Source organism: Solanum dulcamara, chromosome 5, assembly GCF_947179165.1.
Source record: "Solanum dulcamara chromosome 5, daSolDulc1.2, whole genome shotgun sequence".
Lineage (NCBI taxonomy): Eukaryota > Viridiplantae > Streptophyta > Magnoliopsida > Solanales > Solanaceae > Solanum > Solanum dulcamara.
Window position 1 is genome coordinate 69,140,613 of NC_077241.1, and position 12,901 is coordinate 69,153,513.

Genomic DNA, 12,901 nt, shown 5'->3' on the forward strand with positions numbered 1-12,901 from the left:
TTTTTATAAGATTGGTCCAAATATGCGCTTATTCACTAACGACGAAAGAATTCCTAACATATGAAACTTTTTTGCCACAAAAAGCAGTCATATTTGGCGTTGATCAAATTTGCCCTTTAATTTTCAAAATTGTGCAAATTTTATTTTTCTTAGTTATTCTAATGCGCTAAATCAATTATCACCATAACAATTGATTCTGTCCCCTTGAAAAAAAACACTACTCAAAGAACGACATTACTCCCATTACTTCACCCCGACACTAATGGTAAGAGCACATAAATTCCATACAAATTCACACCATTCAAATGATCTTTCTCACACAAGGGATTGTTTGGCGAGTGTATTGAAGAAAATAATGTATGCATTAATTTTGTGTATTATTAGTACTTTATCTAGTATCCTTTCATCGTTTTCTTCTTCTTTTACTTGGATTTGATGCACTTGAGCCGAAGATCTTTTGAAAATAGCTTCTCTATCTCTTTGAGATAGTGGTAAAGTTTACGTACACTTTACCCTCTTCACACCCACTTAGTGGGATTTCACTGTTTATGTTGTTGTTGTGGAATTTCACCGAAAATGTTGTTGTCGTCGTCATTTGATACCCCTTTTCATCCTATGTATACCTTATGCTTGCATTACTAATACACTCTATTCTGTATTGAAGTATGTATTACTAATACCATGAATTTCTATACATTAGTAATGTCTAGGGTTCTAATGCATAGCCTGCCACAGGACCATTGGTCCTCAATCACTTGGGGCAGTCCATGTAAAAACTTTTTTCTTTTTAAATTACTTGAACTATTTCAAATGTATGAAATTATTTTGACAGTTTACCGGGTGATAAAAAATTAAGATTGTTAGATGATATGAATTTATAAAAGATTTATCTTATTTTAACCTTGAATGTCTCTTATAAAAATGCTACTTAAATCTTGATAACTAGAGTTATCAAATATGACCAGAGTCAACAAGTAATCGAGTGATTAGTGAATGATTGAGATGCCTAATATGTGCTTTTATGCCTAAAAGGACACAATGAGTTGAATCGGTGAATTGACTCATAACCTAATATGTGCAAACTAGTCTAGGTTGTTTGGTCAAAACGAATTGATTTTTTTATGTAGAATTGATTAGTAAAGAACACCTTATTTCCCTATGTTTGAAGGTTTATTTACAAGAATGAAAGTAATGATCTTAAACTTCTAATCTCCCTTGCTTCAGGGGCAAAATGTTAAATTTAACAAAATTTAAATTTTGACCTTGAAGGTTTATCTATCCAACAAGCCAAAGGCAAAAGTTCAAAACCAACCATTTTCAAGGTCATTTGGTGTGAATTCCGGCAAAAATTTCATTCACCATTCACCAGATACCTATATTACGCACAAGTACTATGATCAATAACATATCCAATGTGCTCCAACAAAAATAACAATAAATACCATGATCATATTTCTCAAAAAAAAAATAAAAAAATTCTAATAGCCTTCCTAATGCGTTATATATTTTCATGTTTCATCTTCACTACTTTCAAGGACTACTAGAGCTTTCTTGGTTTTCAACTTCTTAACAGCATTGCCTTTGGTCTCTTTGTTTCCATCTGCAGCTTTTTGGGGGTCAGACTCATAACTAGCAATCTCTTCAAGAATTCTGCTTCCGTATTTTTCAGTCTTCAATTTGCCAATTATCTTCTCCAACTGCATAAAACATACAGTAGCATTCAGATGATTGCATCACATGAGAAGCTGTAAGGCTGTGCTATCAATACGATAGTGTAAACTATAGCAGTCTCAGCTCTTAACTAGAAGGATGTTGACATTTTCATAACCAAAGAAACATTGCATCTCTACATCTCACCTACTTAACAGGTCATAAATGAGCATGCGCTTGAATAACTGTGTCGCATGCACACGAAGCATGCAGGGAGTTCAATTACTCTGCAAAGTCCTGAGACCTTAGCTTATACCATTGAAAAATCTGAACGCTCTGTCGACCTACCTGTCCTACTTCCCTTCTTTGGCCATACTCAAAAACTGTCCATTTCTCCAAAGAGTAAGAACTTTCCTATTTGACACTCCATCTTATCACCAGATGCTCAGCTTGGGACTCACTTTTTATATTACTAATCTGTCTCAATGAATGTCTACTTGATTTGGCAGTATTACTACAGTAAGAGTTAGAAATGTGAATTTTGAGGAAAATTGTGGAAGCGGCCATTGGTCACTTTCTTGATTTTTCTAGAATAAGATAAAAGAAAACATTTCATGAGAGAAGTAAAAGCAGATTCCAGCCTCCATACCCCACGAAGGTAAGGTCTGCCTATATCCTACCCTCCCCAGATCTCACTTGTGGGATTACACTGGGTATTATTGTTGTTGTTTTAAGTAAAAGCGGGGACCATAATTTTAGTGGATAACAGTACCAGTCACTAAATTTTCCTTAGCAAAGTAGATATTACTTCGACATGGATGCCTTCATCAAAAAATATTACTTTGACATGGATGGAAAGAAATACCAGACTATTGGAGGTAAAACAAGTTCAAATTCCTCTTTTCTGAAGATTTTAGTAAACTATAAACAGATAACAAGCAATGAAAAACCAAAAGTTCGAAATTAAAACATCAACTCTGTAAGCAAAGCAGTGGGAATACACCTCTTCAATTGATTTTGGTTTCTGTGCACTCAACGTACTGATTTGTTGTGTAGATAATACAGAATGAGGGAATATTCCCCCATGGATGGATGCCAGTTCCTTTCGCAGCTCATCAAGCTTATCATCCAATCCTGATGATCTTTCTCGTTTGGATGACTTCATACTGCTTGAGGTCCTTGACTGTCTAGTTGACATCTCAACCTTAATAATCTTATTACCTAAAGGTTAAGCAGAAAAAAAAGTTAGATAACTATAGGACTCTGTGATGACTTGAAGCCTTTTCGTTTTTTTATTTTGTATGCAACAGAGATGATATATAGCTGGCTTAGCCATTTTTTGTGCCTGGGCTTGACTTATAGCATTCTTTCAAGCCAAGCTCAAACTCAGCTTGAGTACTAAATGGTGCAAAAACTTTGTGAGAAAACGTTTTTGACACTACTTTGCTAAAAAACTTGAGACAGACCGAACCACAAAAAACTCAGATTCGCACTTTGCTCATCTCGAGAACAATGGAATTGTCCAATTGCAAAAGCAAAGAATGAAGAATTATCCAATACTAAGTTTACTGGCAGAAAATCAATAAAATTTTTCATAATTTTCACAACTAAGACAATCCTTTTAAGTAATAAGAGAACATCAAGTAGAGGGTTTCTTCATTCTTTTCTCATGCTAATAACAGAAAGGAATAATCAAGGCTGAAATATTCCCAAAAACTCTTTTCTCTTTCTTCTCTACACTGTCCAATACAATTTTTTGCGTATCTGAAAAGAGAAGGGTACTTACCTTGCAATACTTGCTTCGCCAGAGGTCCTACTGTGACATAAGCATTTGTCGCATAGGCAGTATGCTGAAATTCTTCTTTCTGCAGGGAGGAAAAGGCACAAAGACAAAGCTTAGAAAAAAGGAAAGGAGATAAACGTGGAAACAGTTTTCATATCCATTATTGGCTGTCTTGTTTCTGCTGTACAGGAGAAAAGGGAAATTTTTTTTGAGGGAAAAGGAAAATTTTATTTTTTTAGATGCTTTGTAGTTTGTACTTCTGGTCATTTAACAAATTCTGCTTTCCCTTTAATCTATAATAAACAGAAAAGAAATCCTGAACCTAGATTCTACAACACCTTGCCCAAAACTTGGATCACACCTAAATACTTGAAAATTTGTTTACCTCAAATTTAATTTTGTACTCGGAAAAAATGGAGCCTTTTGAGGTGGCAGCTAAATAGATACCACTAAACCGCACAAAATATATATAATAACATCAGAAATATTGTTGGTTATCTAATTTGAGTAATTCCTTAGCTTTCTCTGGACAGAGACTGCATTTATGTCAATTAATGAGTACACATGCAACACAGAAGCACTAATAGTAATGTTTAGAATGCGAAAGTGAATGCATTTTTGGTTTCCTAGCCGTGAAGCAAGTTGTATTTCTCAAGGCATGAAAGTGAACTCCTTTTAGAATTTATTTTTCTCCGTATTTTTTTTGTGACAACTGAGAAATACCCGAGGTCCCGTTAAGCACATAGTTTGGATGGACCTCCCCTTTACCCTTCTCCATTTAAATATCAAGCTTCTATTCTCAGTATTAAATATATAAGTACGAATAAAACCATAAGAAAATAGAAAAAGGGAATACCGAAGAAAATAACTTTTGATAGATAGAAAACAAAGCAACAAAGAGCAAAGACTGATAAGACAATGTCATCAACTAGAAAATATGTACGTACCAGTGATTGACATTGTCAATAAAATAGCCACAGAAAAAAATTGGATACAGATGGAATGAGCACAGAGAAGAAAATTGGACAGAGAAAAATTGTAAAATTGCAAAGACCAACCCCTAAAAAAACAAAAAGCAAATGCCACATGAAAGGTACTCTTCACTGGACTTCCATCCAGTTGCCAAATGTATTTGCAGAAAGAATATAGGGGTACTTCCTCTCAAGATCACAGTTTTCTAAAATAAGCAAATTTTGGGTGCAAAGGAACACAGAAAAAGAAAAGAAAAGAAAAGGATAGTGATTGGAGAAGCTTATATTACTCTTATTTCTTCCTAAATTATAACATTAGATTTTTAAAAATTCTAATAGTGGTTGCCATGCTTGATAACACTTTGCATTCAAAGTAAGCCCTTAACATAGAAAACCGGAATTGGAAAAGAAAAGATAGGAAGTCAGATTCCCAAGTATTGTCCCATTTTCTGTTCTTGGCTACAAACTTTTCTGACAAGAAAATTAAAGATTAAAAAGCTGCAGATTATGGGCATGAATACAGCAAGCTATGAAACAACCACCTTGGGATTTAAATAACAAGTAGTCCTTGCACAATGTTAGTAAATAAAACAGGAATCATCAAACTCAAACTTCGTGATGCATAACAGATTATATCACATATTTGTATGCAAGTTACGACCCCAACTCGTTTTGATAAAAACAATATTGACAATATTGAATTTCACCCTACGCGTTTTCCATCCTCGATAAGCTAGCATATGTTCTAGGGAATCACATTTTACACTTGTTGCTGGACGGTCAAATTCCTATTCTAATATGTTAGTATTTGAAAAGAGTCCATACAAGAACATGATCCAAAATAAGCTTGATGACAAGTTGCTCCAATTCATCTTTTTTCAGATCGGGACCTGGGTAAATACCAAGAAGAATACATTATCTGTTTTGTGTCCATTATCCCCAAAATTGCAAGCAAAATAAGAGAATTTAAAAGCAAATAGTAGTAGAGTGATAATGAATAGTGAATTTGAAAAGAATCTGCTCAGTTAGACTGACATTAAGCTCTCAATATAAGAATTGCCCAAGACGATGAATGAAGGGGGAACACATTCCTGCTAATAAGAGAATTTAAAAGAAAATAGTAGTAGAGTGATAATGAATAGTGAATTTGAAAAGAATCTGCTCAGTTAGACTGACATTAAGCTCTCAATATAAGAATTGCCCAAGACGATGAATGAAGGGGGAACACATTCCTGCTAATAGGGGAAGAACACAATCCAACTTTGGGGACAAGAGTTAGAAGCTATATCCATGTAAAAGTTACTTTTAGTAGCCATATTTTCCTCCTATATGAGACTGCTTTTGCTTAAGAGTCGAGACTCTGTTTTGTACTTCTTTTTCTCTAGGAAATGAATATTTTTTGCAATACCATGATAGAGTGAAACTTACCTAGGTTCTTCTGCTTAGCCTTTAGTTTTTCCACCAGTTGCAACATTGTGACCCTCTGATCATTCTCTTGTATATCTTTCAGCATAGATACAATGAGTTTTGCATGACCTGCACACAAATAAAGCGTAAGGAGAAAGGTACTTCCCAAGGTTAACAAGATTGTGTTTGAAAGATCTCATTGTAAATATGACGAATTTGAAAAGGATGATATCTTTTTAATTGTGGTACATAGCAATCATAACAACAATAATTGTGCCGAAAAGGGGGGGGGGGGAGAGAGAAATGGAGCTTGGAAATCTAATACCATGATTTCTCACACTGCAACTAGTTGTCAAAGAATTTGAGCATCCAAAGCAACCCTAAGACAATTAGTGGAGTAGATCTTTATAAATCGTTCCTTAATTTTTTGATAAAGGATGCCCTTAATCATCGGGTGACTTTATATCTTACACTCTCCCACAAGCAACCTAACTTTTTGGTTCAAACATGAAATCACTTTAAAGGAGATGAGGCCGCAGTAACTCAAGAATAGGAGTAAGCTTGGAAAAGATGACTCAATGAGCTAGGAATCAAGAGAGAAATTTACAAAGTGGTAGACGGGATGAATCCAATGCTGCTTGGGGTCTTCAAAAATGCCGCTGGGTTTGTGCTGGATCCTCCAAAAGTAGTGCATTTTGGAGGATCCGACAGGGGTGCAACTGCATTTTTGGAGAGTTCGAGCAACATTAGGATGAGTCAATAAACTTGAATGTTTGGGATAGGGAAATCCAAAATAATAAGAACGAGTTGAGAAGAGAATAACAAGAATGAGCCCTATTAGAAAGATAGAACTAAATGGTACTAGACAATAAACTGGCTTATCAATGTTTAGCTCTGATACCATACCAAAATCTGAGCATCCAACCACGTAAGACAAGGAGTGAAGTAGCCCAAAATCTTTATAAACCACTTTAGGTTCCCTTAATCAATGTGGGAATTCATTGCTAACACTAGTATATATCATCTATATGCCAATAGATCCATCTTACTGGAATTGTTACGTAAATTAATATTTCTCAATCAAAACTAAGATTTTGAGGACGTTGACTTCCAATGTGAATGTGAATATGGGCAGTCGTCCTCCTTGCTAGGGGTTCTCCACTAGCCCAGTGACCCACAAGCATGCTCTTCTCTTTCTCCTATCATATAGTGCCCCCCCTCAACCACCCCCTCCCCCCCAAAAAAGTAAAAAAACTCCCCGTCCCTTGAATTAGTAAGACCTTTGTCTTTCCATTTCAAGAGAAAAAAGGAGGAATAAAGAGAATGATGCAGTGTCATCCTTGTTTTTTTTTCCGGAGAAAGGTACATACATTAATACTAGCACATAGGATGTGCTGAAGCCACATTTACAAGTAAAAAAAAGGTGTCCTTGTTCTATGACTCTATCTTACAAAGAGTCTATGATGTCAAGCGGAGGTGCTCTATCTTCTAAAAAGCTTTGTCTACACCAAAAATGAAACCAAAAAAAATACAGTTCATCTTAATTTGTTCGGACTGAGCTGTAGCACTCTTTAAAATTCTACTACAAAAGTGTCGTCCTTGTATATCCACTACATAATTCAGACTTAGATAAGAAGCCAACGTAACTAAAGGGCAGCCCGGTGCACTTAAGCTCCCGCTATGCGCAGGGTCCGGGGAAGGGCCCGACCACAAGGGTCTATTGTACGCAGCCTTACCTTGCATTTCTGCCAGAGGCTCCTTTGCAGAAAAAAGAAAAAGCTTCCTTAGCTAAAAATTTTGCCTAATATTATATTGGTCCAGGTAAGGGTCTACAAAAATGACAAGCAAAAGCCAAGTAAAATACATATATCTTAAAGTAAAAATTCACATTTCGTGAGCTTGTATATTACTCAGTAAAGCTGCTTTTCCGTAAAACATTCAGATGCCATAACTCCTCTATGATCAATGGTAGTTTCTACGTAATCTTGTGTACTACAGATCTGCAATTGTATACCCTCCGCTCTCCCGTTCCAATTTGTTTGCCTGGTTTTGACTTGACACAAAGTTTAAGAAAGTAAAGAAGACTTTTGAATCTTGAGGTTTTAAACTAAAGATATATAGAATGTACCAAAATTTCCTTTAATCTTGTGGTCTTAAACATACCATGTGGAAAGTTGGAATTAAAGAGTTGCCAAAAAAGGAAAGAGGAATTCTTCTTGAAACGGACTAAGAAAATAAAGTAAGACAAATAAATTGAAATGGAGGAAATATTATTCATTTTTCTCTGATTAGATTGGAAAGGAAATGGAACAGTAGGAAAACTTGAACCCATCTTTCTTCTCATTCAACTGACTAAGTGGATCAAAAAGAAAATTACTTTCTTCTACACTATACCTTTCCTCTTTATATTTGTAAATCAAACAAGAAAAAGAGAACACTGCCATTTTCCCTTTCTTTTCTTCCATGCTTTCAAACAAGTGTTTTCTCTCTTTCTGTTGATAATTCTTATCGAGAGTAGCTACTTCATATTTTAGTACACTTGAGGAACATCAGATTGTGTGACAGGAACATAATAGGTGAAGCATTGACAATGAAATACAATAAAATCAAACTAATAGATATTCATAGCTTCATGTTTAAATAAGCGTGATGCAAGATGCTGTTACATTGAGAAAATAATTAATTGAATTTCCCTTTTCTCCAGCACTTTTCTTCCCCTGGCCCCTCTCGCCACCCCCCAAGGAAAAAACAGAGAAGGAAAAAGGAAAATGATGTAACGGTAAACTGACAACATAATGAGCAAGCAACAATATGTGAAAACTCACCTAGCTCACCAATCAGATTGCAACTATTACATTTCACTACTAGGATAATCATTAATTATGTTGGAGACTGAAGTAGGAGAACATCTGTTACAGCTCATATATATCAGCAATTTACTATCAGATCAAAAGGATCATACTAAATCCAAGAAAATGGTTTGAAACAAAAACTAACATAACTAGCAAAGACTGCAAAAGACAGACTAACTAGGTAAACCCATGCTTTTAGACAACTCGTAGACATAATAGAAGATTGGTACAAGTACAAAAGTCAAAACAACATACTCGAGACATCCAGCTCTTCCACCTCATTTGAAAAGGCACAGTTATCACACATTCCTGAGCAAGATGAAGGTCAAGTGAAGTTGTGGAGCTCTTCTGGCTATTGAGAAGTTAATATCAGTATCCAACTCAAGAAGTTAACCATACCGTTGCATTCTTGTAAAGGCTCAGCAAAGTGTCGGAAGAAAGCACTTCGACGGCACTCTCTTTTAGACTGCAACAAAAGATATTTATTACTCCAGCTGATTGTTAACAATTACTGTTTACATATGAGCTCTAGTAGAAATTGAGTTCCCCATAACTTGGGGAACTGATTCTTAATTAACAAAACGACAAAACTGATATACTTGTTATAACGTATACCACTGACACTACTGGTTAAATAATCTCTGTACAACCAAAGATTAAGCAATCAAGAAACATCAAGCCTAATTTGACAGGTATGGATAACCAGCATAACATCTCAGCAAGCTCTCTTGCATTCCCAATCTAACTAGTCGGCAACTGTATTTCAAGTTTTCAACTATTCGATTACAGCTAAAAAAAGATGTATTCAGGAGTCAGATTCTCTAAGAGCATCTCACATAAATATAGTATGCAAGTTTATAGTAAGAGCTAGAAAACTGGCACGAAAATCTTCTCATTCATTAACCAAGTTTGTGCTTATCCTGTATTGTACTTAGAGTCACTTGGAATGGAAATTGTTCGTCAAATTTTAATATTTGTTGTTCTCAGTTTGAGTGTATTGAATAAACAAACTAAATTGACTAACTATAACCTTTTAACCTTCTCAGAAGGGCTTTCTTTATGCTTCAAATGCCAATATTACCCATATGTTTTTTTTTTTTCATATTCTAAATTTGACACCAAGTTTTGTATTGGTTAATGATTGTAGGAGATCAATCAATAATTGGTACAAAGGAGGTCCACCCATGCATAGTAGCAGCACAAAAGGAAGAGACTGCATCCACTAAACAAGCTTATATCCTCTTGAGAAGGGCAGAATTCTCAGTATGATCAGTATGGTATTTTTCACACGATGACAAAAGAATTAAGCTAAAAGAACAGCTGAAAGTAGCAAGTGGCATTTCCTCTTTCAAAATATTGTTTGACTGGATATAGTTGATGTAATTATTAAATGCGCAAAAAGCACCATGTGATTTAGGAAGTATTTATGGATGTCATATTAGCCTTGGGTGCTCACAAGTCACAAAAGTTCCCTAGATTAAAAGAACTGAATAATCGGGTAGTTCTATTATGATGGAACTTTTCACATGAAATGAGCAAGAATGATATAGGATTGTGTCTAGAAGTCTTTCTCAAACAGAAAATAGGTATTAAGTTTTGTTGCACGAAATTTTACTTTCAAATTCTTCAAGTATTATTCTAGGAGTAAACACTACAGAAACTAAAGGAGTACAAGAGAAGGCATGCAAGATGTTTATCATCTGATCTGTCATCGTCGATGCGGACACGATGAGGGTTTAATTAGATGATATGGTAAGGTGACCTCAGGTCCATCTTACTGAGGAGTGAGGACATGACCTTAGATATGAGGGTGGGGAGGTCACAAATTAGGATAGAAGGTCAACAGGTGGTGGAGTGTTCTCTTGCTTCCCGAAGGGTTTAGGCTTACTGATGTTTGTCGTAGTAGTAGCTTTTTCTTATAGTGTCTTGCTTTTGCTTTCTACCATCTATTTTTATGATGTTTCAATTATTGCATTATTTTGTTGCTGTTACTGTTTCCCTGGTAGTTGCTATATTTTCTGCTCTCTCATTTTTCCTTTTCATACTTACTCTGATTGTTGTACTGAGTAGAGGGTCTTCCGGAAACAGCTTCTCTACTTCCACGCGGTCGTGGTAAGGCCTGTGTACACTCTACCCTCCCCAGACCCCACTTGTGGGATTTCATTGGGTATGTTGTTGTTAAGGTGACCTTCAAATATTATTCAGAAATTAGATTACTTTTGCCCTTTCATTCAAGCAAGATCTTCTGTCTATTTGGACACTTCTACAGCGCAAATTAATAGTTGATAATATTATGATTCTCAATTTGGATATACAGGCTTAACCAGTTTCTAAGCTGGTTGTGGGAGAAGAAACTACTGATAATATTTCAAGCAGGAACAAGGTGTTGTTATATCCTTTGAGTGAAATCTCTTACTAATGGGTTAATAGCAAACAAATAAGATAAATAAAAGTTCATATGCATTCTCACGCAATCAGAATAATATCTATAGAGAGAACAAAGCCTCTAATATGAAAAAATATTTCAACAGCCAACGTTATATCCTACCAAAGTCAAAAAGGTACAGAAAACATCAAAATGAAGAGTTGAGGAGCCCTACCTGACAATATCGTACTATGTCATACAAATTTTTTAATCCAGAATTCTCATAGAAGACCATAGAACTCTGCCCAAAAATCACAACAGCCACCAATTACATCATCTTGCACTAAAGCGTTAACAGCATCAGTCTAACTTCTTTTACCTGCCTAGGAGCATCAGCAGGCCTAAAGAAAAGAACGCATTCAGAAGGAAGTCCATCCCTTCCAGCTCGACCACTTTCCTGTGGAAAGGCAGTTAGACAGAGAAGCCTATATCATGCAAATAAGCGCAGGGGGTAGGGAATTAGGACCTGGTAGTAAGTCTCCATTGATTTGCTCAAGCTGTGATGGATGACGAATCTGACTAATAAATAAGTAGGAGTGAGTTTGTCATATTAGCAGAGAAGACCTCTATGGAATAACAAATTAATTGAATGAGCAAGATTTACTATTATGTTTTTGATTGTTAAGAGTTACTTCATTGAAAATCCAGCAACAAGAAAGGAAATTGATGTCTAATAGACAGAACAATTCAGATTCCACAAGAAAGAAGCTTAGGTATATTTTTGTTTCATACATTAAGAAGCTTACAAATATTAGGGCACTACTTGAAAAGAACTCCTCTCATTTCTTGAAAGATGAGAACTAAGTGAAAAATGGACACAGATTCTCACCCGTGATCCCGCGGTCTTATGGGGAAGCTGTTGAAAAGGGAAGGACCATTTCCAATAGCTTCTGAATGTCTTAAATGGGTAAGAAATTTATGAATTTAAACGAACTTCTCGATAAGATTATTAAAACAGCTGCCTAACAAATGACATCGTTTTTCTATCTCTACTGAATGACGGGAATCGAGAAACAAGTTTGCCAATGAATCTTAAATGTTTGAATTTTCTCACATGAAGCTATTTGAACCATAGTCGTCCTAGTTAAGAGTCTACACTGCATTACTCTACCAACACTGGTAGATAGAAAGTCAGCAACAAGCTTTGCTGCATCATCAGCTCTCTTTCTTCTTTTGTGCACATACCATTTTAACGGATGTTCCCCAAGGGATGCTACTCAGCTTTTAACAGCATTAAATTTTCATAGTCCTGCTACAAGATGTGTTCATCACCTATTTTCCCATTATTTTTCAAATAGCTCACCTATTTTCCCCATTATAAAAGGTTTTAACGGAATATCCCACCCCATTATTCAGCTCCATATCCTACCATCTCTGCTTCTTCCTACTTCACCCCCATGATCTAGTCCCACATCCTATCCTTCCCTAGCTGCAGCTGCTCTGTCATTGTTCTAGTTGGCTGTCATGGATAAATACCATATGTCCATACCTCCTTCCTCATCCACATATTTGAGAGGGCTGATTTCCAGATTGTTAGAAGGATACCTTTTTGTTGTTGCTTTTAGATTTTTTAAATTTTCACTTCACTTGTTTTTCCCCCATATTCTTATTTGCTTGCAACTCACTTTCTTTTGGTTGACAAGAATTCCTAAAGATCCAACAAATAAAGTAAAGATTCCGAACGCAAACATTGGGAATAGCAGAGTATTGTACGATCATAAGGATAGAAAATAAATCGCTTAATTCTCAAAATGAGCAATAGTCATAATAGGTCGTGTCATCTTTTTTCATTTTCATCAATTGGATATTTAGT

General features: G+C 35.6%; 1 protein-coding gene across 6 annotated transcripts in view; it reads right to left on the bottom strand.

Annotated features, from left to right (window-relative positions):
• Positions 1 to 1,196: 1,196 nt before the first annotated feature.
• Positions 1,197 to 12,901, bottom strand: part of LOC129889509 (ATP-dependent DNA helicase Q-like 2) — a 59,492-nt gene continuing 47,787 nt past the window's right edge. For 3 of the 6 annotated variants that reach the window (XM_055964826.1, XM_055964828.1, XM_055964824.1), the window contains 10 exons: positions 11,555 to 11,607; positions 11,408 to 11,485; positions 11,264 to 11,329; positions 9,063 to 9,129; positions 8,919 to 8,972; positions 5,833 to 5,940; positions 5,230 to 5,294; positions 3,437 to 3,515; positions 2,654 to 2,871; positions 1,197 to 1,697 (listed from right to left, as the gene is read on the bottom strand). In XM_055964826.1, the coding sequence (XP_055820801.1) occupies positions 1,509 to 1,697; positions 2,654 to 2,871; positions 3,437 to 3,515; positions 5,230 to 5,294; positions 5,833 to 5,940; positions 8,919 to 8,972; positions 9,063 to 9,129; positions 11,264 to 11,329; positions 11,408 to 11,485; positions 11,555 to 11,607 (977 nt within the window). In that variant the 3' untranslated portion in view covers positions 1,197 to 1,508. Of the gene's footprint in view, positions 1,698 to 2,653; positions 2,872 to 3,432; positions 3,516 to 5,229; positions 5,295 to 5,832; positions 5,941 to 8,918; positions 8,973 to 9,062; positions 9,130 to 11,263; positions 11,330 to 11,407; positions 11,486 to 11,554; positions 11,608 to 12,901 lie in introns of those variants that run through there. The other 3 variants (XM_055964827.1, XM_055964825.1, XM_055964829.1) reach the window with 3 other exon arrangements.